Source organism: Lepidothrix coronata, unplaced genomic scaffold (assembly GCF_001604755.1).
Source record: "Lepidothrix coronata isolate B3197 unplaced genomic scaffold, Lepidothrix_coronata-1.0 Scaffold158, whole genome shotgun sequence".
Lineage (NCBI taxonomy): Eukaryota > Metazoa > Chordata > Aves > Passeriformes > Pipridae > Lepidothrix > Lepidothrix coronata.
Window position 1 is genome coordinate 977,276 of NW_016690338.1, and position 27,897 is coordinate 1,005,172.

The 27,897-nt window shown below is 34.8% G+C and overlaps 1 protein-coding gene across 5 annotated transcripts in view; it reads left to right on the forward strand.

Annotated features, from left to right (window-relative positions):
• The window catches only part of DNAH5 (dynein axonemal heavy chain 5), a 115,585-nt gene that overhangs the window by 70,470 nt on the left and 17,218 nt on the right, over positions 1–27,897 (forward strand). For 4 of the 5 annotated variants that reach the window (XM_017829128.1, XM_017829131.1, XM_017829129.1 and 1 more), the window contains 17 exons: positions 887–1,082; positions 2,943–3,115; positions 5,610–5,740; positions 6,688–6,841; positions 7,479–7,746; positions 8,333–8,564; positions 10,599–10,713; positions 10,956–11,132; positions 14,191–14,394; positions 15,764–15,943; positions 16,820–16,957; positions 17,495–17,630; positions 19,050–19,366; positions 20,669–20,824; positions 21,254–21,436; positions 26,196–26,439; positions 27,467–27,581. In XM_017829128.1, the coding sequence (XP_017684617.1) occupies positions 887–1,082; positions 2,943–3,115; positions 5,610–5,740; positions 6,688–6,841; positions 7,479–7,746; positions 8,333–8,564; positions 10,599–10,713; positions 10,956–11,132; positions 14,191–14,394; positions 15,764–15,943; positions 16,820–16,957; positions 17,495–17,630; positions 19,050–19,366; positions 20,669–20,824; positions 21,254–21,436; positions 26,196–26,439; positions 27,467–27,581 (3,119 nt within the window). Of the gene's footprint in view, positions 1–886; positions 1,083–2,942; positions 3,116–5,609; positions 5,741–6,687; positions 6,842–7,478; positions 7,747–8,332; positions 8,565–10,598; positions 10,714–10,955; positions 11,133–14,190; positions 14,395–15,763; positions 15,944–16,819; positions 16,958–17,494; positions 17,631–19,049; positions 19,367–20,668; positions 20,825–21,253; positions 21,437–26,195; positions 26,440–26,831; positions 26,945–27,466; positions 27,582–27,897 lie in introns of those variants that run through there. The other variant, XM_017829133.1, reaches the window with a different exon arrangement.

Below are 27,897 nucleotides of genomic sequence, written 5' to 3' on the forward strand. Positions count from 1 at the left end.
AGGTCTTCAAGGAGTACTTGGAATTTTTTTCTACTACTGTGTAGCAGTAGTGTGGGACTGAAATAGTGCTGCTAGTATTAAGAACCTGGCAGGTTTTCCTCCTGCATCCTGTGACCAAACTGAAGGACTTGAAAGGTATATTGAATTTGGAGAAGGAATAATATAAACACTTATACTTTTTTGTGGTTTTTTTTTTGTTCTCTACTTTGGCTGTAGTATTGGTAGTTAGAAAAGTTGTTTATCAGTACATAAACATGTGTAAACAGGTGTGGATATGGTTTTAGGGCTAGGGAAATAAAATCTTCATTGGTAAATGCACTTCATTCTGGAATATTAGATAAAGGCTCCTTGCACAGTTAACTGAATGTAAACTTAAGTTGCTATTGGGCAGAATAAGAAGCTCAAGGTATGTCTTCTGAAGAAACCCCCAAACCACTATTTTTTTTTTCTACAGTTATTATGATTTTTAGATAAAGAAATAAAGGCTTTTAAGTTGGTATGGCTTCTTTGCAAGCCTAATGGACTCCTCAGTACAAGAGAGACCTGGAGCTCCCGGAGCGGGTCCAGCAGACCCACTCCAGATGATTAAGGGGCTGGAACATCTGTCTTAGGAGGAAAGGCTGAGGGAGCTGGGCCTGTTCAGCCTTGAGAGAGACAATTGAGAGGGGATCTCATTAGTGTGTATAAACATCTAAAAGTGAGGTGTCAGGAGAATTGAACCAGGCTCTTCTTGGTGGTGCCAAGCAATAGGACATAAACTGATGCATATGAAGTTCCATATGAATATGAGGAAGACTTTACTATGTGAGTGAGTATGCACTGGAAGAGATTGTCCAGAGAAATTGTGGAATCTCCCTCACCAAAGATATTCAATTGTTTTATATAGGTGCTGATAAAACTGTGGAAGCATGAATGTAAGTGTGTTATTGCTGATCGTTTCACAACTGCGGAAGATGTTAATTGGTTTCATGCAAGTGTGGCAAAACTCATCGAGGAGGAATTTGAAGAGACTAAAGCTTTGCTGGGTCATGAAATAGATGCATTCTTTGTTGACTTCTTGAGAGATACACCTACAAGAACTGGTAATGATGGACTCTGATAACCAAGGAGATGACAAGAATAGGGAAGGGATATGATAATCACAGATGCTAAGAAAAATATTTTAAAAAAATGCATAATAAATTTATGTGTAAGGGTGTCTGTTTTGTCCAGTGACATTGAAGGTAGTCTGTGTTAATGGATGTGGCACATCTTTATATTAATGGGATTTCTGATTCCGTATTTATATCCAGGTTGCCTGTATATGAGAGCCTTACTTCCAGGTACATTTATGTGGCAGGTAGACAAGACTGCCAGAGTGATCAAAGAAGTGTTGTATGAATGACTCGAAGTTGTGGGGTTGCTGTACTAGATAAAGGATTGCAATATAGCTACCATGCTCTAGAAATCTGGTAAAAAATACTGGCTCTGGGCTAATACAATACTTCTTAGGAAATAACTGTTACATAATTTTATAACAAATGACTATTAAATCAAATTTTCCTGAATGCTAGTTATATCTCTTGAATAACCCATATGGCTTATAACAATATCTTTATATCCTTCAAACAAAAACACAGTATCACTGACTTTACTAAATGACCTGAGCATATTTGTTAGTTGATGCAAAAGAACAGAAGACAGTTGTTTGAATTTAGGGGACGGTCATTATTTAAGCCATTGGATGATTCAATTATCTGTGTTAGCATCAATTTAGTGATGGATAGTGGAGGCAATAAAAGACTGGCATGAATGGCCAAATGCCATTTGAATCTCTTCTTGTACAACTGAAGTAGTCAAAAAGCAGTGAGAAAAGGAGATTAAAGGATAGGAAATATTTGATTGAAAGGAATCAAATAGAAGTAAAAGCAAACTGGTGTGAGAAAGTAAACAATTACATCCTTAAATAACTTGCTAAACTACATCAATGTAGAGAAGACTGAAATATAAGTCAGAATACATATTGAGAGGGTAAAGATTGACCTTTAAGGTAAAAATTTAAATCCACACAGAAACCATCATGTTGAATTGAAATGCAAATGAAGAATGTGTTTCTCAAAATGCCTTGCCTTCCTGGTGACAGTTTAAATGTGCCTGCCCTGTAATGTGCCTTTTAGCATGAAACTTCATCTAAATACAAAATAGGAGGCCCTCATGTAGAAAGGTATGTTTTGTCTGCAGTATAAATGTATGTTTGTCAGAGACTTGAGAACCCCCTTGTTTTGGCTCTAAGTGAAAAAACACTAACAAGTGCAATTTTGTTTGTAATTGTCCTTACAATGGGACAAAGTCTTGCCCATTATGGTGGAAGTGTAAGAGCAGGATCTGGATTTCTGAGCTCTTAAATATATAAAAAAATTACATTTGGCATCAGTTTCAAATAGCCCTATGCTCAGGTTAGTGATATGTTTGCATATACTCCTATTATCTCTGGATTGTAAAAGCACAACATATTTGTCCCTGAGGTAAACACACAATGACTTGAGGTGAAATAGCTCAAACATCAACTTTTAGGCCTCCTAAAAAGGGGCCTTACAGGGCAGACACATTTAAACTGTCACCAGGAAGGCAAGGCATTTTGAGAGATACATTCTTCATTTTGCATTTATACTTCAATTCAACATGATGTTTTCTGTGTGGATATAAATATTCACATTAAAGGTCACTCTTTACTCTCTCTCTGTATTATGTATTCTGACTTATATTTCAGTCTTCTCTACATTGATGCCTTGTAGGCAGAGTGTACTCAGCGCTCTTGCATGTACATCTAATATATAATATTATGTATAATAAGCCTGATTCTGTGTGGTGAGACTTCTAATTATTTTCACTTACTTAGCCCCAAGAGAGCCTTTGTCAATTATTTAAGCTGCTAAGGTTTTGTTATTTGCTTTTTGTTCTAGCTGAAAAACCAGAGGAAGTTAAATCAGATATTCCCAAAATCTATGAGCCAATTTCCTCATTTCATCAGCTACGGAATTGTTTAAATAAGTTTTTACAAATATACAATGAGAATGTTCGTGGTACTGGAATGGACATGGTTTTCTTCGAGGATGCTATGGTTCATTTAGTTAAGGTACAGTCTTGCTGGATTGCCATTTGTTGTTGTCCATTTGCCCTCACCTCCTGTAAGTAGAGGTATGCATGAGTCAAGGTAAATTACCTCTAAAACTGAAGCAACTAATTTATTGCCAAGACATATTTGATCTATCACTCTGTGACTAGGTATTAAAACCTATTAAAAACTTTTTGGAAAATGCACTGGATGGAGCTATTCTTTCATATCTATCTTTTATGTCTGGTGGGATCATGGTGCTATCTATTCTAACTCTATTTCAACCTTTCTTGTTAATTCTTCTGAGAGCCCTTCCTCTCTTTGGAATGAGTCAAATGAAATTCAGGTTAAGACATAATTGGTTGCTTCTGAAGGAGTACATGCAGCAGAGCAGGAATAAATGTAGTCCAAACTTCTTTTGTAGATCCACAGTATGCTCACTACTTTTAAAATTCCTTTGACTATGGATTGGACCTGAACATAACTTTTAGCACAACACAGCTTGATACAATTGTCCACACAGCGTAGGCCTCATACAAAGGAAAGCCTTTTTTTCTTTTTTGTACACTAACCCCCCCATTGTCTCGGTTGTATAGTGAGGTTATCTGTGTTTCTTATAATAAATTATTAAGAACTGAATATGAAATTGTACCATCCCCCTCAATATATTAAATATCAAAACAATTTAAATTTAATTATAGTTGGCAAACACACTGCATCTGCAGTTTTCAAAATTCTGCGGGAGATTCTTATAATTTCACAAAATTAGTCCCTTTCTTTCTAAGGTCTTCTCTGCAAAATGGGTGATGTTCTGCTTTTTTTTTTTCTTCACTGAAGACTGTTATTAGGAATCTCTTCTTTGGGTAGCTAGATGGTATACCATCTACCTGAAATATTATATTAGTCTTCACTTGGATAAAATGAATATGTAGTGCTTCTCTGATTCCATATTCTTGAAAGCAGAAACAACTGTGTAGACTTCAGACAGCTTCTAAGAGAAAGCTGGATAAGCATAGCTAAGGTAATGCCTAATCTGAGCTTTTGTAATAAGGCTTGAATGAATTAAAGCTGAGAGATATCTTAAATAGAGAACAAAGCTTCCAATTTATGGCTTGTGTGCCTCTGCCTGGAAAAGATTTAATAACCATAATTGAAATGATCAGCAATATTTCAAGGGTGATGTGCAAATTAAATTTTCTTTCTCCAGTTAAATACTAAGTATGCTTAGAGTAAACCTCCATACTTGATTTTATCTTCTCTTATAAAACATTAGCCTATGAAAAATAACAAGTACCTTACACTCAATATGTAAAATAAATGGGTTTAAAATTGAGGAAAATTGGCATGACTGTTTTTAATAGCTTGAAAAAAAGTAATTTAGAGGAAAGGCAAGTAAAGAGGTATGCTAGGTTGCTTATTGACATGATGGAATTCTAGCGTTATAAAAGGGATGTTCAAGATAATAAAGAGAACAGAAGCCAATACCCTGCATCATTGCTCTGATAGAAGGGTCCAGCTGCCAACCAGATGTTTGGTATTATTGTGCCTTTGAGAGGCAGCTGGCTCTGTGCTGCTCTAGGTATTAATGTGGGCTCTTCTGGGTACTGTATCTGCCCTCTTGCAGCTGATGGGCTTGCAGCAAGTTTGTCTCCTGTGCATAAGGACATATTTTCTCAGCATCAGGTAATATCTTCTACCTGTTTCCATGTTTCATGGCATTGTGTTTTGGCTGTGGACAGTGGGACAGGTGCTGCATGCAGTTCATAATTAACTCTGAAAATCTTTTTGCTCTGAATTGTAAAGGATCTGTTTGTTTACATTGCATAGTCCTGAATTGAAGGGAAATTTGAAGTAGTTGGTAGCTGCTGCCTTTTGATTTAAAAGATAAATAATAAAGTGGGAAAGAAATGGGGTTCTAATCAGGAGATGTTTCACTGTGATCAAATATTCATACTGATACTGTGTGTTTTCACAGTCAAGTAAATGAGAAGCTTAACAAGTTTGATTATAAAGGCAGTATTATCACCTGCTGCAGAGAATACTGAAGACTGTTTGTCCTGAATTTAATATGCCTAGGACATCTTGTCTTTCTGGTCACAATGAAAGGACCTGGATGAGTCTTACCAAAGTTAGCCAGCGGTCATGGTGTTGGGGAAGTTATTATTTCCTTCCCAATTTTAATAATCTGTCATGCTGTGATATCACATCACTAAGAAATCACAGCTGAGATTTACTTCTACTTTGTGGAAGTGTGAGATGCAATTCTACTGATAAACGAACATTGACACTGATGGAATCGAGTGGTTGCTATGTTATTTGGAAAGCTTACAGAAAATATTGCAAAGTACAAATATCCACTAAATATATGAATAGTAATATAGAATCCCTTAATTAAACCTTAAAATTTCCATTTTTTACTTAATTGATAATGTAACTTTATTAATGCAGTAGCATAGAATTTTTGGGTGTGTAACTTTTACACACTGTAGCAATAAATGACTGGTATATTACACAGATTTCTCGTGTGATTCGCACTCCTCGTGGAAACGCTCTTTTAGTTGGAGTTGGTGGCTCAGGAAAGCAGAGCTTGACAAGACTGGCATCCTTCATAGCTGGCTATGATATGTTCCAGATAGTGTTAACAAGGTGAGCATTAATTGAAATTAAAGTAAATAAGTACTTTGTGCTTTAACTCTTCCTGTAAATGAAACAGGTTCCCAGCCTCTGCAGTGAAAGAAACAAGTTTACTGTAGTCTAAGTACTGTTACATAGAGTGGAAAGACATGAATATCCTTTGAGACTTATTACATTTGCTTGATTTTCTACAATAATTCTGAACTTTTACCATCTTTGCAGTAGTAAACTGTTTCATATGTTTCACAGAATGAGAAGGAATATTGGCAGTTCAAGTTATCTTTGTGTCTTTACACAGTACATTAAACTGTCCTGAAAGTGGTATCTATCCATAATGCCTTTATGAATTTATATTATAATATTTGACATGCTGCCTATGTGAGGAGGTTGAATCCTCATCCCTGCCCTTGGTAGGAAGATCTACTTGGTAGATTGTCAGTATATGTTGGTATTTTGACTGTCTTTTTCAAGTATATTTTGTCATATTATTCAACCCAATGTAGTTTCTTTTGAAATATTTCACAAAAGATAAATAAATTAAAAAAATTATGTATATATAATATACATATATTATATATAAAAACAACAAAAAATTATAAATGCTTCTCTGAATGACTTAGAATGAAAGCCTCCCAAAGTGTCTGTAGGACAAGCCAATGATCAGGAAATATTTTTGGCACTCAAATGCGATGTAATTCTAGAGAAGCTAAATGATTTTAAATCTTTTGCAGCTATGTTGACTACAGAAGAAATTTTAGATTCACATGTAGGAATGCATATTGGTGAGGCTCTCATGAGAGGATCTATCTGAAATAAGCAGCTTTTTGCCTTAAATTCCAAGAGATTTTTTTCTTACTTAAATTTACTTGTTGGTTTTTTGGTTTTGGGTTTTTTTTCTTTTAATCAGAAGACTTTTTAAAAAAGGAATGAATATTTTTTCAACTATTCTTTTTTCATAGATCATACAACACTTTAAACTTTGTGGAAGATCTGAAACTCTTATACAGAACAGCAGGACTGCAAGGCAAAGGCATCTGTTTTCTTTTTACAGACAATGACATCAAAGATGAGTCTTTCTTGGAATACTTGAACAATGTCTTATCATCAGGAGAGGTAAGATGCCTTCTCCTTTTTAAAATGTATAATTCTAAAGTAAAATAACTACATTTATTTGATTATTGTTTTATATGTCAAGGGGAACACTTTCAGAAACTAAAACTCAAGTGCTTTTTATCATTGGAGTATTTTTAAAAATGGAGACAATGTATTATACTAGGTTAGAGTAAGACAAGCTGTCAGGGACAAGAGAATAGCTTTAAAAAAAAATTGAAACTTGGGGAACATCGCTAATGTTTTAAAAGGTTGTCTGTTAAATTAACTACCTCATTAGCATTTAGTTTTTGTATGGTCAATTTATGTCCAGAATGGATGGGATTGGTTTTATTGATTTTATTTATTTATTTATTGATTCAGGGTTATGTTTCAGAGTAATTACAACTAGTTATTAGAATACAAAGAAATCAAAGCCATTGGAGAGTGGGTTTTACATTTAGAGCAAGTTAAGTTTCAGTGTGTTTAATGGAATAATTTCAGCAAAAGTTGTAGTTTAAAGGAGTGGGTGGATCCTAATAATGTCAGGGTCTGAGATGTATGTCCCCTCCCACAATGCTAGGTATTTAATGTACCTTATGCTATATATTCTATGTTATATCATCTCATAAAGCATGAAAAATCTTTTTTTTTCTCAAAGGTGTCCAACTTATTTGCGCGGGATGAAGTAGATGAGATCATTAATGACCTCATACCCTCCTTCAGAAAGCAACATCCACGTAGACCTCCAACCAGTGAGGCTGTGTATGACTATTTCATGGCCAGAGTCCGTCAAAACCTTCATGTAGTTCTTTGCTTTTCACCAGTAGGTGAAAAATTCCGAAATAGAGCTCTGAAGTTCCCTGCTCTCATTTCTGGATGCACTATTGATTGGTTCAGCCAGTGGCCTAAGGATGCTCTAGTGGCAGGTATGTGTAGGTTTTATCTTTGCAGATATGTAATTTTCTGATTGGTGGTCATTTAGTTATTTTAATTGTATTGAATTTTGCCAGAAGAAACTTACTTGGTTCTAAAATTCGATATAGATGTTTTCTTCTTCAAAGCTTGCTGTATTAAGCTATTGAAATATTTCTAACAGAGGAAAGGTTTTGAACACAGTTTGAAGAAAATTTTCCCTTGAACATGGCTTAAAGGCATTAGTAAAGAAGGCAAAAATACTACTAAAGAAAGAGATTATTTGTGACTGTGCCTGCGATAGGGCATACAGAGGAAGACTGTGATTACCCAGTTTCTGGTAGCTAGCAGTTAGACAGGTTCAGAGTGAAAAAGCGGTTGCACACTTTGGAGGTGAAAGAATGACAGATACTTGGCTGTACTTTTTACTGAGAAGTGTGGAATAAAGTTCAGAAACTGATGGTGAAGAGTAAAGAAGACTGAGATTTCAGAAGCTGGGTGAAAGCCAACGTAATACATGCTGACTTGTTTTGTACTGCCTTGTTTGTAAGCTGTTTTCCTGAATACTTACTTACATTTAGGTTTTCTTTCTCTCTCAAGTATCTGAACATTTCCTGTCCTCATTTGATATGGACTGCACTGCTGATATAAAGAGGGAAATTGTGCAGTGTATGGGCTCATTCCAGGATGGAGTGGCAAAAAAGTGTTCTGATTACTTTCAAAGATACAGACGTTCTACACATGTGACTCCCAAATCCTACCTGTCCTTTATTCAGGGATATAAAACCACATACAAAGAAAAGCATGCTGAAGTACAAACATTAGCAAACAGGTAAACTAATCAGTTTACTACTGTCTTTCTGTAGTTTCCTTCCCCAGGTAGGTGTATTCTGATAAGTCTCATTTCAATGCATGGCTCGTCTCCTTGCACAGCAGAAGGGTGTTTTTTTTAATTCCTAAAATTGTGTAAAAGTATAACTTGATCAAGTATTATAGTTGCTCTTGCCATATAAGTTAAAGACTATATGTATTTGGAGAGGGAAAAAGAGTAGCGGTGTATAAAAAATTAGGGTGGTGGGAAAAGAGGTGAATATAAATTATTCCCATGTATTTTTAGTGAGTAAAAGAAAACATCTGTTGGGAGAGCAAGACTGTGTGAACAATTTCTCCTGCATTTCTGTAGGCCTTGCTTGACATTACTATGGAAGTTGCAAGCTTTGTGATGTTTATTCTTATAGACTGTGTGAAACTATGTGAGTTTATACTTGTTATCTGTGTGTTTATAGTTATAAGGTATGAGAAAACAGTATGTTTATAGTAGAAAGTTGTGGGAAAACTAGAGATAAAGAAACACCTGTAGGATCTCAGAAAGCCCCTAAAGGCGGATCCATAGGAGGGACTTTGGGTGGCAAGAATGATCTCAGACGGTGTGGACAGAGCTTCAGATCCAATGAACTGAAGGCATGAGATGCGTGCACAGACTGAGCTCTCTAATCACCTTGTTGTAAGCATGTACCCAGAAGAAACTAAACTGTATAAAAGTTAACTCATTTAAATAATAAGTTGGACATTGCGGGATCATATTGATCGTCTGTGTGTGTTCCTGAACTCAGCCATCAACAAACATCTACATGTAATTTTATAATATATTCACAATAGCATTTAATTTACCAAAGAGCAACTTTTATTTTCTTACTGAACAATTGTGTCCTCCTGATATGAACATATAAGAAATACCTTTGGTGATTTTGGTTTTGTGATCATAGGGCCTCACTTAGACTGCTGAGTTTTTTGGGTTTTTTTTTAAATAATTGTAGATTATTAAAGTGATTTTGACATACTCATTCCTCTTTTCAGGTCCTTTATTAAACTAATGAGATCTATTTGCAGATATATCGTCATGTTAAAAACACTCAATTATAATGTAAAATTAACATTTACTGTATCAATTGGTATCACCCTTAAGAAAAATGGTCTTCTCAATTTTGAAAGATTGTCAAAAAGAGCTGGAAACCTTTAAGAAAGACTCAGACTATTTATTTCATTTTGAAACATTCTTTGGTTCCAAAATCAATTTGAGTTAGAAATCTGTAGTTACCTTATGAGTGAAGACTTGTAAAACAGTGGGGTCTGGTCCTGTTTTCTACCTTCGCGTGTACCAGGTTAGTTCGTGCATGCCAATTTGATTCACTTAACCTTTGTACCTTAGTTGCATGGTATGGCAGGTGCTAAACTTTGTCTGTTCACCTGTATTTGTTCAGCTGTCCAAGTACTGCTTAGCCGTTGCAATAGCAGTCTCTGTAGAGGCCACTTAAACTTGCCTGAAAAGTCCCAAGTGAAGACTTGCTTTTTGATAGAAAAAAAGCACTGTTGAAGAGGCATTTTAATGCTCAATTAGAGAAGTCTTATTGCAATACTATTTTTCTGTTACTCTTGTTTGGTTGTTTTGGTTTCTTTTCGGTATCCTCTTCAAAGAAGAAATAGCAATTTGATATAGTTCTCAGAATTTTAGTGAAAATGCTTTCTGTTGTATAGAACTCAGTCCTTTGAGTGTCAGCTTGGAGCTCAACAGGGACAGTGACATATATGGAACCAACATATAGGATTTTTATGCAATGATAAAGACATACAGTAAAATTTCAAGCTACAGATTTTATTCATGTACTTTATTGTTCACTTTATTGATTCTGAAGACACCAGGTACTTTTGTGAAAGTTCCTGTCCAATTTTTATTTTTGGTGTAAAACATCTTTTGCTACTGTTCATTCAGATTGATGTGATTCATTCTATAGGTGGAATAATTTGGAAAATGGAGTGTAAATTACATAGGGATTTAGGTACTTCTCATTTTGTTTTTAAACTCCAGAATAAATACTGGACTGGAAAAATTGAAAGAGGCCTCTGAGTCAGTGGCTGCTCTAAGCAGAGAGCTGGAGATAAAAGAAAAGGAACTTCAAATTGCCAATGAAAAAGCTGACATGGTATGTACAGCCTTCAAAATGTACTGCTGTTTGATTTTTTTTTCTCCTTTTATTTCTTCTATTTTGAAAAGATCAGTCAAGTAAAGTGAAGTGTTGGAAAAAACGGATCTTGGAGAAAGTTATCTGGTTTGATTTTTCTGGTTTTGGAATTGACCTGATACAATTTTACAACAAAAATTAATACATTCTTTTAACTAAGTTTTTTTTTTAATATTTGGCATATGGGTTTACTCACATTCTAGGTATTGAAAGAAGTTACAGTAAAAGCCCAGGCTGCTGAGAACGTGAAGGGTGAAGTTCAGAAAGTGAAAGACAAAGCTCAAGCTATTGTAGACAGTATCTCAGTTGACAAAGCCGTTGCTGAAGAGAAGTTAGAAGCTGCTAAGCCTGCTCTGGAAGAGGCAGAAGCAGCCTTACAGGTTAGTATTTAGACTATGTATAACATTATTTTACTACTAAGAAGACGGGTGTCTTTGAAATATAAGATTGCAGGTGCATTGCATAGCTCTTCAGTTGACAGAAAATGTACACAAATAAACATACGTATTTTGAGGCTGTTTAGGTTCAGTTTTTCCTTTTTTTCGCAAGAACCAAACTGCAAATAAGCAATTTTCAGACAAGGGCAAGTTTTAAATTTTATTTGAAACTGTAATTGATATATGATGTGTTGCAGGTTGATATTAGACCAGGATCTGAATGTCGATATTGTTATTAAACAGCTTGTGTGCAAAGAGTGAAGAAGTGCTTTCCATGTAAAACCAGTTATAATTCCATCCAAATCTAAACCTCTTATTTTAAGTTTTCACAAATAAATTGCATTTTGAATAGGTTTGCTGGTCCACTATTTTCTGTCTTAAAAAAAAATTATTTTTTTTTCCTACGAATTGTGGCATTACCAATATTTCTAGCATTCACCATGGGACTTCATTTCTTTCAAAATACTCTTTTTGTAAAGCTTTTTTAATAGAATGATAACACTTTGTCCATATATTTAAGATGAACAAAGATTAATGTTAGCTGATCTTTTGTAATATTTTCTTTTAATGCCTGTTCAGCTGACTGTATGAGAATGTTCCTCAAGGCATTTTTCTGTGAGCAGCAGTAGTGGAATTTGAAGTATACCTATCAGAGGCTAGCAGGGACCTGGCATCTCAAGAAACTGAGAAGAATGAAGAAAAAACCTCAGAAGAAAAAAACCTCAAAACAATAAATAAAAGTTTTTATGTAGATTTAGTGGAAAGTTTTCCTTTCCACTTTAGAGACTGCCAGCAGTTGTGACAGTTAAAGACTGATTTGAAGGAATGCCATGATAATCTAATATAGAAAAGTTTTCATGGATCTTCTGAATGTATGACTTCACTTCGAGGGAGAGATGTTTAACAATTTCTGACTGCTGTGATTCTTAAAGGGCAGAGTGAAAAAGTCTAAATGCTGGCTGATGACATGACAGCTGGTAAGAGTGGAATAAGAGCAGATCCTAAGATCCTGATACTTAGCTATAGGAAAAAGGTTAAAAAAGCTACAACAAAGCAATTAACCCAGTGGTGGCCAAGTATCCAGACAAGTGAAAAAGCCCCAAACAATGTTAACTGGTCAGTGTCTGAGGTATAAAGAGAGCACCAGTGTTCTGTATTTGGTCCTGCATCTTATTATAGCTTACTTTTTGACTTTGACTAAAATTGCTGAACCAAAACAATACTGCTCTTCTTGAAATGTAGGGTGCTAATGAAAATCCAATTATAAAAAAAGCTACACTAGCATTATTGTGAGACTTCACAATGGGCAAAGGTATCTGGACTTAATTTTGAAATTCTTGCATTTTCTATAAGTTGCTTTGCTTGTGTCTAAAGGAGAACGGCAAACTATCGTGAAAGCAAACCTATCAGCATGTATATATGTGTTCTCAGCATGCATTCTTTCATTCATTCAGAAACTCCCTTAAGCAAGAAAATTCTCTATATGAGTCTGCATCTTTCAAAAAATGAATCTCATAATCATTACAGGTTTGCAAATTTCCATCTAGGGATTCCAATAGTAGAATTCTGCTTGCAGTTTGGACAAAAGCCTATTAAAATATTTGATAAATATAAAGGTTACTACCCAGATGGAAAAAATAAATTTGTGGTTAGCTATTTCACTCAATTTTTTACATATTTTAGGATTGGTAAATGCTATGTTAAGAGACAGGTAGGTACAGAGCAGTTTATAAGCATTTCTAAACATATAATGAAATTAGTTTTTTTAAAGTTTGAGTAAGAATTGTCAAAGTTCAATAAGTTAATGCACTTTTCCCTGCAATAAAAATAGCACACTAAATGCACGATTATAAGTAAGTAAATAAATAAATAGAAATTAAATGCAACAATTTTGCCACAATTTGGATGCTAGCAAAAAAGGTTGGGCTGAATTTCCTAACAGTCACTAAGAAACACTGGTTAAAGTTCCCACGCAGATATCTGGAAAAACTCTGCTGAATTATTTGGTGCACACTGAACCCAATGAGCAGCAAAACATAAGGGGAAACATAAGGCCATCAGAAGGATAATCTGCAATAATTTACAATCCCTTTACTGAAGTATAGACACAAGTAATTAAAATCTTCTTTCATGAATTCCCAGTAAGGCGTGTGCTAGGCTAGAAGCAAGGTGTCATAGCACTTGCAGTAACCTGTTGCTTACTGTTTGCCACTGTAATGTACTTGAACCGATTAAACTGCCTGTGGATAAGCAGTGCTTCTAGTCAGAGTTGTGCCTGTTCTAGAATGTCTGCCCATCAGCAGTTACTACTGTTCAGTGTTTTTTGCTCTGTATGTGGTGCAGTTAAGCTCTACTGCTCTAATTGATTCTTCTCTAAGAAGACACCTTCAGTAGACTTGTCTCATAATCCTTTCTGAATCATGACTACAGTAGAGTTGTGAGTTACAGTATTAGACTTGCACCCTAGGCTTACTTGTCCTTAATTAGTAGGGCCTAGGTTTTCATACATTATTATAATGTATTTTTCTCACAGGCCTGCTTCTACACCAGGAATGTTCCCAGTAAGATGGATCAGAAGGTGAAAATCTATACATATATCAGGCCTTCTCACTGGTTTCCTTAATTCACCTTCATTTGCTAGATGTCAACAGAATGTATTTTCCTTTCAAGACTCAGTTCCTGGTCAATATGTATACATTTGAAAAAAAATCGGTAAAATGTCAAGATGTTTCTGTTTTGCTCTTCACTTTGTCCAAACCATACATGGTAGTTTTAGGTTGTTAGGTGCTGCTGTGCTGAGGTTTCCTAGTAGTTGATAGGAGTTAGTAGGGAAAATCTGGTTGGAGGGTCCTTTTAGCTTCATGCTTTTTAGAGGTAAAAGTAAATAAAAATATAAGTAATTATTTTTCTCCCATGGATTAATACTGTTGGTGAGCTTGTGCTCTGTCTTACTGAATAAACAATAACAGTAATTGCTTTACCTTTTGTTTTAAATTCACAGACAATAAAACCTACAGACATTGCCACTGTGCGCACACTGGGACGACCTCCCCACCTCATCATGCGTATCATGGACTGTGTGTTACTGCTCTTCCAGCGCAAAGTGAACAGTGTGAAAATTGATCAGGAAAAACGCTGTACTGTCCCATCGTGGCAAGAATCTTTGAAACTTATGACAGCAGGGAACTTCTTGCAGAACCTACAGGTGCTTGTGCAACCTTCTTTTTCATATTTTTTTTTTTTAATATAGGAAAATAAGGGACAATGTTTTCTCTGGTGTTCATAGGAGACCAAATGTGCAAGGGAAATCACACACACAATAGATCTGAAATGTTAAGGGCTTAAAAATAAGTATGTCATAATGAAATAAATTTGAATCCTTCTGGCAAAGTCATGTCATAAGTCAATTGTAGTTTTTCCTAAATAAGGCAATGAAATTACTTTCAATGACAAATGATTCAAAGCTTTAAGCATTTAGTTTGAATAGCCATTACTTATCTGTTTCAATAAAGCTGATAGAAAATATCTTTTTTTCTCTTATCTAACTTTTCATTAATTTTCAACATTACAACTTCTGCACTGGCTTGCAAAAGAATAGTTGATTATTAGGGTGAACACAATCAGAATTTTTTAAATTTTGGGGGTTTCATGTCCATAGCATGGGTCTAGGAAAATGGAAAGAGTAACTACTAAACAAATCCATTTTCATAACTTAAACTAATAATATTACAGTTCATCTAGTTGGAATAAATGGTACCTTGTCCTACCCCACTGGATGTTATCATCACTGATTTCTGCTTTTTGAGTTTTCTTAATCTGTCATTGATCTAGTGGGAAATGGCTTGACCAGCTTTGTATGGTTGGTAGTGCCATAGATGTTATTTATGTAATATTCACATTGCATTTACTTGTAAGGATTTTTGATTTACTGAAGGGCTTCAACCTTTCATTTTGCTTGTGCATAACTAAACCTGTTTGTGCTTCAGGGAATAGCTATTTTTCAAGTTCGTCAATAATAGACTTTCATTATACCTTGCAAATAAATTTGAGGGAGAAAACTGAGAGCTTTTGAGAAGGAAAAATGGAAAATATGTTTTTTGGAGAAAAGAGAGAGTCAAAATAAATTCTTTAAATTGAAATACATTCCACTAATGAAATAAAGTAATTTAAGGATAAGATAGCTGGCTGTTTTGTGGAATGTATGTTTATGAACCAGAGCTAAGCATTTCCTTTTCTTTTTGAAGATTGCTAAGGCACTTATTCTGTCTTAAGCAAAAGGAAACTTCCAGCAGGATATTAGTGATATTTTATATCAACAATTAGCTGTGTAATGGTAATAGTGAGTGTAAGATAGCAAAGATCATAAATGAAGGCAAACTTTTCCATTTTGTAAGAATATAGAACAGAGCTGAATGACTTTGTAAAGTTCTCAAAGATGCATGAGACAAAGACCTTCGTATTAGTTGTCAGTAACACTTATGTTCTTCATAGTGTTCTGTGTGTTCTAAAACACGTGTATATTTTGCATTTGTTACATACATTATGTGTATTACACTCTTTAAATTTTTCTTTAGCAATTTCCAAAGGACACAATTAATGAAGAAGTGGTAGAACTTTTGAGCCCTTATTTTGAAATGGCGGACTACAACATCGAGACAGCTAAGAGAGTATGTGGGAATGTTGCTGGCCTTTGCTCGTGGACCAAAGTTATGGCTGTATTTTTTTCCATCAACAGAGAAGTATTACCCTTAAAGGTATGTCTATTAGTCACTCACAAACACTCTTTTCTCCTTCTCCTCCCACCTGTTTGCACTTGAGAATTTAATCTGCTGGAAATGCCATCTGCTTTATTTGAGCTGGTGCTTGTCTCTCTAGGAAATGATTCTCTTGAACATTGGAATTCTGCAATAAAATCTATTTTAAATGTACTTGCACTTTTAAGTTGTCAAAACTATGAAAGAGATTGTGCAGTTTTATGCCTCTGGACACCTTCTGAATGGGGTTGAAACATTTGTCATCTTGTTAAATTCAGTACTGCAGTTGCTTTACTTTAATTAGGGATTAAGTAGGAAAAAAACCCCTCGATCTGGTTCTTTTAATGTTCCAGATCTCAGTTCATAAGCAGACTGTACAGAGACTGTTCATCAGTGTTATTTAGAGAAAAACAGGCCCAAATATTTAGAATGAAAGTCAGGAAGAACATGGTCAAGCATGATTCTAACACAGAATAGCTTGTATTTACAATAGCAAAGACCAAGAGGGAAGTAAGATTTGTAGTTAGACAAAGCATATTGGTTGAAGATATCGAATAGGCTTCTATTGGTGTCAGTCTCTTCTGCAAGCTAGGTCAGACTAACTTTTGTGTCAGATGAAGAATGACTGGTATTCCCAGAAATTTTTTTAATTATTTTTTTATAATTGTTGTTAAACCAATTGCTTAACTGCAGCTATCTGCAATAGGAAGTTAGCATGTTGTAAAATTCAAATAATAAGTTTTGCTGAATGATAAAATCTCTAAAGAAGAATTTTATTTGGAAATGCAGTACAGGAAAACTTTTTGAAATACATTATAGCAAGAGCTTTGGCATTCACTATGTGTGAATACACTTTTATGTTTGTATGCTCCATAGGCTAATTTAGCAATTCAGGAGAATCGCCTAAACGCTGCTATGCTGGATCTGCAGAAAGCTCAAGAAGAACTGGGAGCCAAGCAAGAAGAACTAGATATTGTGCAGGCAGAGTATGAGACTGCAATGAGAGAAAAACAGGTGAATTGCTCTTCACAGAAAAGTAGTTTCTACCCTTATTTTAAGGAATACTTAATACATTCTTTCAATTTCACCGTTATTCCTTGAATAGGATGTTGATGGACAGCAGATAAGAGATAGATATTTTTTGGATACTGTCTCTTTGATTCCTACCTCTCTCTTTTGCCACTAATCATCTCCCTTCTTCCCTCCTACCTCCTGAAAAGGTATATTTGTGTATAATTTGAAATTCTGGGTATAATACCCCAGAAATAATAGGTATCAGGAATTTTACATATTATTTAACAACTAGGCCAAAATGAAAGTTAAGAACAGAAATATTCAGAAGTTGAATCTTGTTTCTGACAGATGTTGATAATTTGTCCTGATATATTTTTTCCATCTGACTTTCCCTCCTTCTCTCCATGGTGATACAAACGTTTGAGAATATATTTTTAAGCTGTCGTTTATTGACTGTTTTTATTAGATATAGAGATCCTTCTGGCCTATCAGATGCATGACTGTAAACCATTTTTCTTGGTGTATGGTTTTCTCTAGACTTTGCTGGAAGATGCTGAGCGTTGCCGACATAAAATGCAAACTGCCTCAAGTCTTATAAGTGGCTTGGCAGGTGAAAAAGAGAGGTGGACAGAACAGAGTAAAGAGTTTGCCGTGCAAACCAAGAGGCTAGTTGGTAAGTTTGCGTCCACGCCTTTGAACTTCTGAGTTCCTTGAGTTTTAATGGGCAGTGAAACTGAAAACATTTGAAGTATAAAGCTTTTCCTTTGTAGTTTAGATCCTTGTTGCTAAAATTAGGATAATTGTTTTAATTCCCTTGCTAAAGCACTGTTAGGTGAAAAATACAATATGAGGCTAAAGTTCATATTTTTTTTAAAAAAAAGATAATGGACTTTGTGAATGTGGTGAAACGTATTTGGGACACCAATGTTTTAACCTGACTGATGTTTGTGGGTCCAAAGGGAGTGATATATTAACAAGTGCCAATAAATTGCGTATAACTGAGAATACACATGGAAGAGGGGAAGACTGATATTCAGGCACTGACATTTATATGTAGAAATCAATATTTTTAATGGCAGCTACTAATGTTCATGAAACTTCTGTTTCTTAGAAGTTAATTTTTATTTTATAAATTTGCACTTGTAAACTAAAATACTTTGTAATAAATAATTAGTTTATTAGTTAGGTCAATAAATGAAATGTATCTTTTCCTTTACTGTGGGATGAAGTTTCTGCTCTGACTTTTGCCTTGAAAGGCTGTAAAAATCAGATATTTTTGTATAAGTTGTATTACAGTAGCTAGATTGTATTTTATTTGCTGGTATAATATGTATATGTGTATTAACTTATTAAAAATGTGGGTTACCCTCCCCCAAATTCATCAGGGTTTTTTTATAGATAACTTGAAAATGTCTAAAAAGTATTAAGGCTCAGTATAAAAGTATCATATCTTCTCCACTTTGAATCTTGCATTCTTACTTCAGAGGTACAAAAACCCCCCAACCTAGCATGTCATGAATTTTAGGGGGAAAATTTTGAAGCTGAACAGAAGATTAAAACCTGTCACACTTAATACCTTCATAATGTCGCTGTTACAATTTTTATTATTAGTACTTGTAATTGATTTACAATTAATTTAGTTGAATTAGTACTTGTAAATAAAGGTTTTTTTCTCCCCCCAAAAATATTATTTAAGCCTGTTCTCATGATTGTGCAAGGAAACGATGGAATTTTATTAGTAAGTTTATTCTTCCATGTCCTGCTTGTGCAGGATGTAGTGTTTGGAATAGTGGCGGGGGGGGGGTGTGTTCGGTTGACCTTGGCAAGCTGCCAGATGCCCATCTCTTAATTCCTAAAGTTGCATTCTAAGGATAAAGTTAACATGACATCTACTAAAATGTAGTGTTTTCTTGTAATGTCATGAGCCTTGGGAAAAAGGCTGATTTGCCTTCTTTAGGCTTCAAAGTATGTTCTTCGGTTACCAGCTAAAACGTAACAATTAGGGAAGGGAACAGCTCACTCATTAATTGAATTGGAAAAGTCTTAATGCTTCTTTTTCTTTCCTTTTTTTTTTTTCCTTTTTCTCTTTAAGGTGATGTACTCTTGGCTACAGCTTTTCTGTCCTATTCTGGTCCTTTTAACCAAGAGTTCCGCAGTCTGCTATTGCATGACTGGGAAAAGGAAATGAGAAGCCGAAAAATACCCTTTTGTTACAACTTGAACCTCATAGAAATGTTGACTGATGTTCCAACTATAAGTGAATGGAACCTGCAAGGATTGCCAAATGATGACTTATCCATACAGAATGGAATCATTGTCACTAAAGCATCTCGTTATCCTTTATTAATTGATCCACAGGCACAGGGTAAAATTTGGATTAAAAATAAGGAAGGCAGAAATGAACTTCAGGTAATAGAAATGCTGGTGCTTTCATAATCCCTAGAAACTCTTAGCTTACAAAATATTACAATTCAGTGATTCACATAATGCTTAGCAAATGCCGTTTATATAAAATGTCTAGTCTGGATATAAAGGACATCTCAGATATATTTTGTTACACTTGAAATTTGACTAGATATGAATGTGTACATTTGAAGCCTATTAGCACCAGTGACTCCATTTTTTTAATGAATTTATTTTAATGAAACATAAACTGTGGGAAATTGGCTGGATGGGCAATGTCTGATAAATAAATATGTTTGCAGAATACTGTAAATGTTAGGAAAAAAACATCAACTAGTTCATTATTACAATTTCATCTAAATGTTTAAAATCAAGGTTCATAGCATGATATTTTTATCACCTTTTAATCAGAAATTATTTTTAATTTCTGTTTTCTTAGTATGGAGGTCAGATGCTAAGTATTCTGCAAGTATACAGGGAAGACAGTAGTACCACAATGTACAGTCTAGGGCAAGAAACACCAATTCAATGCAAACACGAAAGTATGAGAAAGAAAGTCCTTACTTTCTACAATTATGATTACACCAATAAACCACCTTAAAAAAAAGATGCCTGAAAACCATAAAGAGGAGCTTGAGGGGTGATAATAGAGTGGCTCTGAAAGTATTGCTACCAGTTTAATGTTGATTTTTATCTTGGTGTGGAACCCTTAAATGGATGCCTAGCTAGTTATGTTAAAAATGATTATTAGTTTGTTTCCAGTGTTTTTAAAATCTAAGCTGAATGTGCTTTGTGCACATGTTAAAAATTAATCATGGTTATACTAAGGACTACATTTTAAAGCAAAGACTGTTTAAGATCTTGTTCGATGTAACCACCTAATTTTCAAGGAGAAAAAAAAACAAACCGGAAGAGCCCTGGTCTTGGAATTGACCCTGCTGGAGTTTGACTTGGAGATGTTATCCAGGATAAAATGGAAGGTGCTAAAAGGTCCCTGTGAATTTTTACTGTGAAATTCTTGAGTAGTTGCACTCATAGGATGTAAAAACTGCAAGTGCTCAGTGCTGCTTTGCTTCTACTTTTGCAGCTGCAAAATAGAAGTTTAGTTTTATGAGATCTGAGAGAGAATATGGTAATTTGATGCTACCTTTTCTTGTGGTCACAATTCTCACCTTAATACCAGTCTACTCATCAGACCATTGTTTTTTGCAGTAATTTTAATAAAATGAAATAATTTATAAATATTAAAAAACCATAAAGCTCGTTAACTAGTCATATCATAATATATAGATCTTTTTATATTTTTAGATCACTTCTTTGAATCACAAGTATTTTAGAAATCATTTAGAAGACAGCCTTTCTTTGGGAAGGCCTCTCTTAGTAGAAGATGTCGGAGAAGAGCTTGACCCAGCACTGGATAATGTTTTGGAAAGAAACATCATTAAAACAGGTTCAGCTAACAAGGTAAAAATAAAACAAATGAGTAAACAAGTGGAAATGCCCCTTCTCTTCCCTCCCCCCCCCTTTGCCCTTAGCAAAATAACTCCTACTAAATATAGGACTATGAAAAAGTAAAGTAATTTAAATTTGATTAATGCTAATACAAAAAAAAAAGTAGAGTTTAAGATCACAAAAACTCAATATATTTAATGTATAGAGTTCCTTATCATATTCCTTATGACAATTCAAAAAAATTGAAATAATCTGTGAATGGGCTACTTTAAGTGGTCCGTAGGTATTCTCAGCAAATTGTTTGCATCAGATGTATAATTTAAAACTGTATTTTTATGCCTTTAAACAAAAAAATGTAGCCTTTTTTCCTATATGAACTATCTGAAAGAGTATGTACTGGTTCTTGATATCTCAAGACTTCTTTTTAATACTTTTCTTAAGGTGAAAGTTGGTGATAAGGAAGTAGATGTTATGGATGGCTTCAGACTTTACATTACTACAAAACTGTCAAATCCGTGTTACTCTCCTGAAATTAGTGCTCGAACCTCCATAATTGACTTTACTGTGACGATGAAAGGTCTTGAAAATCAACTCTTAGGCAGAGTCATTCTCACAGAGAAACAGGTAAAAGAATTGATTGTATCTGTTTTCCTGGCTGTACTTTTTACATTTACCTGTAGAATGCTTTACTTTAATTTTAATTTGTTACTTTCTATTCCCATATTACAGGGTAACTTTCTGACTCTCTCTATTGTGATTATTCTTAATATAACCTATTTGTGATGATTTAAAAACTGGCACAGAAGCAATTGACTTATTTATGCGGAAGTTTCTATTTCTCTTTATTGTTGCAACCTTACCATGTTCACCTTATTTTTTTCTGCCTCAATGATTTACAACTTCATGAGAATGGCCTATGAAAAGGAAAAGGGCTTAGAATAAAAACTGATGTTCTTCTATCTACACACTGTGGAGCTCAGGGCAACATAACCATGGATAGTTGGTGTCACCAACCTTTTGGTGAAAAGGATTTAGACTTAGCTACTTTCTTGCTCCAAGGGGAAACCTACTGATTTTGACTATGCAGATATATTAGTTGAGGAAGTCCAATTTCAGGATGACAATCCCAATCAACATGCCACCAGCAGTTCTGGAGGGAGGCTGATTGGTATTTTTTAAACTACTGAACACCTAATCCCTGTAGCTATAAAATCATGCAATGTTGGAGACACTATGACTGTGTATTTATTAAGATTTTGGCAATAGTTCCAGGCTACCTTCACTAGAGAGGAATGAGATGAATGTCTTTGTTCCCTTAGTGTGGCATTTGTTGAGGTTCTCTTGTTCTTCCAGCACCACCTCCCCCCCTCGCCAAATGTAAGATGTTTCTCGTTAACGGTCTCAGTCATCTTGTTCATGTCAAGTAGTTGCATTTCATTCCCAAACAGTCCACGGATCTCATGAGAGAAATCACACTCATTCTGTGACGGTCTATATTTTGTCAGACAGGTTCATTGCACCATCAGCTTTGCTTCAACCACTGACAGCTTGACAACCCACTATGTAATGAAATTATCACTGTTTATCTGAAACATGCTGTGATGTGTATATTCACAAAGCCTTATGCCAAACTTCACTTCTTGGGCCTTGCAATACAGCACATTCCTTCAGATGAAAGTCAGTTTATCAACAAATTCCTCCAGTCATTGCAGTTTCTGTATGCTTGCTTGGAAGACACAGAAAGAGAGGAGCTTGACTTTTATCAGAGTTGCAAAGCAATAGACTGAGAAGTAACAGACTCAAGTTGGAACATGGGGAATTCTGATTAGATATTAGGAAAAAATAATTACATTGAGAGTGGTCAAAACCAGGAACAGATTACCCAGGAAACCAAGAACAGATTACTGTGTGATTTTGTGGAATTTCCATTCTTGGAAGGGTTCAAGACTCAACTGGACATTGCCCTGAGCAACTGAATTATTTGACCTGCTTTGAGCAGGGGGTTGAACTAGTTGATTTCTGTAAGTGCCTTCCAAATTAAAATTATTCTACTATCTGGCTGTCTCTTTGCCACTCACAGGGAATGTCTAATGAGTGGACATACTGTGCTTTCTGAACCAGATTCTCAGAGTAGTATACTCACTACTGTTTTGTTTGAGACCACCAGGGGGATATTTTTGCTAGATAAATGACAAGTGGGCCGCCTGACAGAAAGGGGGAGTTCCATAGAATATACGTACCACTTTACAGTTTACTTTGCCTCTGTTCATACATCCTGTGGTTCAAGATTTCCTGAAGAGTCAATTTGAAATATCCTGCAATCCAATACCTTTTTTTCTGTGGTATCTAATTATACATCTTTGGGAATTTGGGCATTCCTCTCTTAAGTGTCTGGATTCTTGCTACCTTTTGTAGCCTTTGGAAGGGAAGTGATGGAATTGTTTAGCTGTGAGGCAGTTTGCCAAATGATTTGAGCAGTATCACTGCTTTGTGATATCCAGTGTTAGAATGTATGTGAGGAAATTCTATCCCAAAAAGAGATTATTTCTCTGAAATTAGTGTTCTTCAAGATTTGCATGCACATTTCTATCCTTCTTGCCATTCCACTGTCTCTGATACAGTTCTGATCTTAGAATGAATGAGATTTAGACATGCAAGAAGGAAAAGGAGTGTTTACACCTCATCATTTGAAGTTTCTGCAGAGTCTAACTATCTGCTACTGTGTTGTTTGGTATGCTCATTAGTAAAATCTGTGTCAAATACATTTCACAGAATTGATTGATTACTGATAAGAATGCTGGTACTGATTTCTTCTCTTCTATCAGAACGTTAAACCGATTCCAAGATGTGAGTGAAGCATGAGAAGGGCAGCTGGTACATCTGTATAAATTTAATTATACTCTATTTCATGGAATAATTGGATTTGAGAGACTTCATATATGTCTGAATGTAGTATAACATGTTACTTTATTGATATCCTTATTTTGATACATTAGCTGTTAAGAAATTTGACAAAAAAAATTTTATTTAGTGTCATGGATATGTCAGAGTAGTAGTGGAGTTATAACATGCAAGAACTGTTTATGGCTTTTTGAATTTTCACATTCATATTTCAAGATCTGTGCTGGAAAAAGGCTCAGGATTCGTAAGGAACAAATTCTTGTACTTGTGAATCATTTTGTGATAGAATGATGTAAACTATTTAGCAGTTTTTATATTTTATGGATATTAACAAGAACTAGCGTTCTTTGTTAGAGACTGTAAAATGTCATCTGCTTGTGAAAGGAATTCCATAAAGCCGGATTCAAAACAGCCTCTTTGATGCAAGTTCCTTAAATTTATATACATTGCAACTTGGCTTAGTTTTTCGTCATCCTTGCTGTTCTGACTGGAAATTTTTGAAGTTACAAAGAAAACTTTTAACTGTGTCCACTTTCTGATCTGCAAAAAGTATTTTAAGAGCTTAATAGATGGATTTTTTCACTAAGGTTTTCATCTAAGAATCCTTCACTTTAGTTTGTTAATTCTGTTTCCAACTTGTTTCTCAGGCTCTTCTTGTGCGGAAAACAGCTTTCAGTTTTTAAAATGCATTGCACTCCAAAGTATGTTTAACCTTTTAAACTAAACTCAGCAAAACATGAAATTTAATTTGGCTCAGCATGTTAATTATTATATTTAATTGGATGCTAACTTTCTTTTAATACTATACTTTTAAAAAAGGGTTTCTGATTCATCAAACTTACATGATGCTTATCTTGCTTCCTAAAATTGTTACCTGTTTTTCTTCAGTTTCACGAGGCATCAGTTGATTAAAATGCAGTTAACTGTAGTTTTCTTGTCTGTTTTCATCAGTTTTTGTCAGAATCTTTTGAATCTGTAAGCACATCTCTTAAGTTATGTGGCATTTACATTATTCTATAATGACTGTAAAATAATATTTTCTACCTGATGATGATTATGATGTTTCAATGTACCTTTTGTACAAGTGACAAGAAAAAACCCTAAATCTGATACTAGTACAATGATTTTTCTTAATTTCCTTTTTAAGGTAAAAGGACATTCTTTAAAAGAAATGAATGCTTGAATTACTTAGGAATGTAAGGAGAATGTAGGGGTGAGAAGACCGCAAGTTTGGAATACGAGAAAACAAAATAGCAATATCCAACTTGTAACAGTGTTTCAAACCTGTATAAAGGAAGGCTACTCAAATGAGGGAATAAACCCTTTCCTTAAGCCGTGCTGAGGTCTCAGGTCCATTAAGCCTCTAGTGCTGTTTGAGAGGTTATATATTTCTTAGTGTTGTCCCTGTTTATTTGGAATATTAGCAGCCAGTGAGCAGTGCAGAAGTGGACTTGGCAAAGGTGAAGTGAACACACAACTTCCAAGGTAGTTCAAATCGTTCACCAAACCTTTGTAAACAGAGAAGGAGTACTTCTGTAGACATAGCCAATATTTCTACCAACTGGCTCACTTACTGCTGATTCATATCTTATAAAGACTCTTAACCCATCCAGTCTCTATTCTTTCTTTTTACTTCACTGTAATGTATTGAAACATTTTGTAATATTTCAGTAGAGGATTTTTATCTCTGAGCAATTAATTTGTAATAAGTTTTTAAAGGTTAATTTAAAAAGTATTATAAGAATGAACTGAAAGGACTATTATCTGTGAAGAATATTTTTTTTTAGATATTTCAAACAGGTTTGGTGGTTTTTTTTAATGTGAAACTGTTGATTAGCAGGTGTCCATCTTTTATATATGAGCACTGGAAAACAAACTAGGTACATAAACCACACAGACTATATTATCAAAAATAATCAAATAAACACTTAAGTTCTACATATTTTCTTAATCAATGAAGCATTTTAGTGAAAGGCTTCCATCATCCCTGTTTGATGGAAGAGTATTTTCAGAGGCACTTTTTGAAATATTTGCTGCTTAATTTGATGACTTAGGATGGCCATTGTAACTGAGACTAAATTTTCAATATGCTGATTAAAAAACAAGGCATAAATGAGGATGAGATCAGATGGAGTGAAAAAAAAATCCTATGCCTGGAAAGGTCTTTGCACTTGTCTTTTCTGAAACAGAAAGGGAAGAAAAACAATTACTATTCTGAACATCTTATTCATTTAGGGCACGATATGAGCATGTTCCATAGTATTTATTGAAAAAATTTGTTAACGCCTACTTATGTAGCTGGTTCAGAAACCCAGTAATAGACCTTGTGTCAGAAATACCACTGGAATTCTTACCCCCAAATTACTGCAGTTACTCTTGACTTACACTGTTTTAGTAGGATCAGTATTTTTTAAACTGTTTTATTTTGCTTTTATTTTTGATTGATTTTCTGTTTTCCAAATATTACCACGTATTTCAATAGGAATTAGAGAAAGAAAGAACTGATCTTATTGAAGATGTGACTATGAACAAAAGGAGGATTAAGGACCTAGAAGATAACCTTTTGTTCCGACTTACAAGCACTAAGAGTTCTCTGGCAGATGATGAGAGTCTACTAATTGTATTGACTGACACTAAGAAGACTGCTGAAGAAGTAACAGAGAAACTGCAAACTTCTGCTGAAACTGAAATACAGATCAACTCAGCCCGTGAAGAGTATAGACCTGGTGAGTGAAGGTAGTGATGAAAGACAAATGGCTTGACCATGTATTTAAAACATCAATACTCAGAGTAGGAGAAACAGTAGGATAAGATCAGGAAGACCATAATTTGTGGGAAGGATCTTTGTTTTCCCATAAGTAAAAAGTATCTAGGAAATGTCATATTGCGTGATCATGGAGAAAATAGTCAATGTTATGGTTCATGTGGAATTTATAAAATGGAGTGATCTATTCTCTTTGTAGACTTCCCATTGCTCTGTATACAAGTGTTCCGGTCATTAGGGTGTTTAGGTAACTGTATGTTTTAGTTCAACATGTTGACACTCTTTTACAGGCCCAGTATATTGGTAAATCCTCTTTATATCTGTTCTGATGAATGCTTCATCATTTCTCCGTAGGTTATTACAGTCAGCACATTTCACCTGTCTTTTGGCCTTTAACTGACAGGTGAAAATGTGAAAAAAGTGGAGAAAAAAAAAGGAAAGCTCTCTGGAATTACCTGCGTTTTAGGGAAAGTATAAAATTGTACAGTTAGTCTATCAGAAAGCTTTGCAGAATTTGTAAAACCTTTGTATTTAAAACTAATGACTACTGAAAGTAAGTTAAATCAGTGCTGGGTAAGTTAAATCAATATAGTTCATTTGGCTTTTATATGACTCCTATAAAAGTCTGTAAAGAGAAATTTGTTTGGACATTCAAACAGTACTTCAAACAACCATAATTTTTATATGTTCTACTGACAATCTGAACATTGCAGTGTACCATCCAGCTGCTCTCCAGATATGCTCATATTTGAAACTAGGCTTTACATAGTATGCATTAATTGCAGAAAAGATTTTTTTTTTGCTGATGTATAAATGAGGATTAAATGAATAATTTTATTGCTTTTCTATGCAGTAAAGAATACAATAACTCAAGGAACTTCAGTTATCGTTATCATTAGTATTAAACCCACTGTACATGTTGTAGAGGTCTGAAGTTTTCTGCTCTGCATTCCTACTTCGAACACATTCTTGTTTCTTTTCTTTTTCAGTTGCAACTCGAGGAAGCATCTTGTACTTCCTTATTACTGAGATGAGCATGGTCAATGTCATGTATCAGACTTCGCTTCGGCAGTTTTTGTGGCTTTTTGACCGCTCCCTGGCCAGGTAATTTAGCTAACAATAAGTTGTATTTACCCAGTCCTGGAGGTGCTTGTAGTACAATAAAGATTTGTTGTAAGCTAATATCAGAAAGAAGACTTGCTTCTTACAGTCTTGACCATGAATTGTCAGTTTAAATACCCATAAGACTTCGTCTGTTAGTTACCAAGGCAACGAATCTTCTAATGTACTTGCAGTCCTTCAAAATTCAGCATTAGATAGTTAAAAACTATTATACTACATTGATTTTCAGGTATGCAAAAAGGCTTGATCAGAAATTATTTTTTTTTGTTGCTCCTTCAGTATGAAAGTTGTTGCTAGC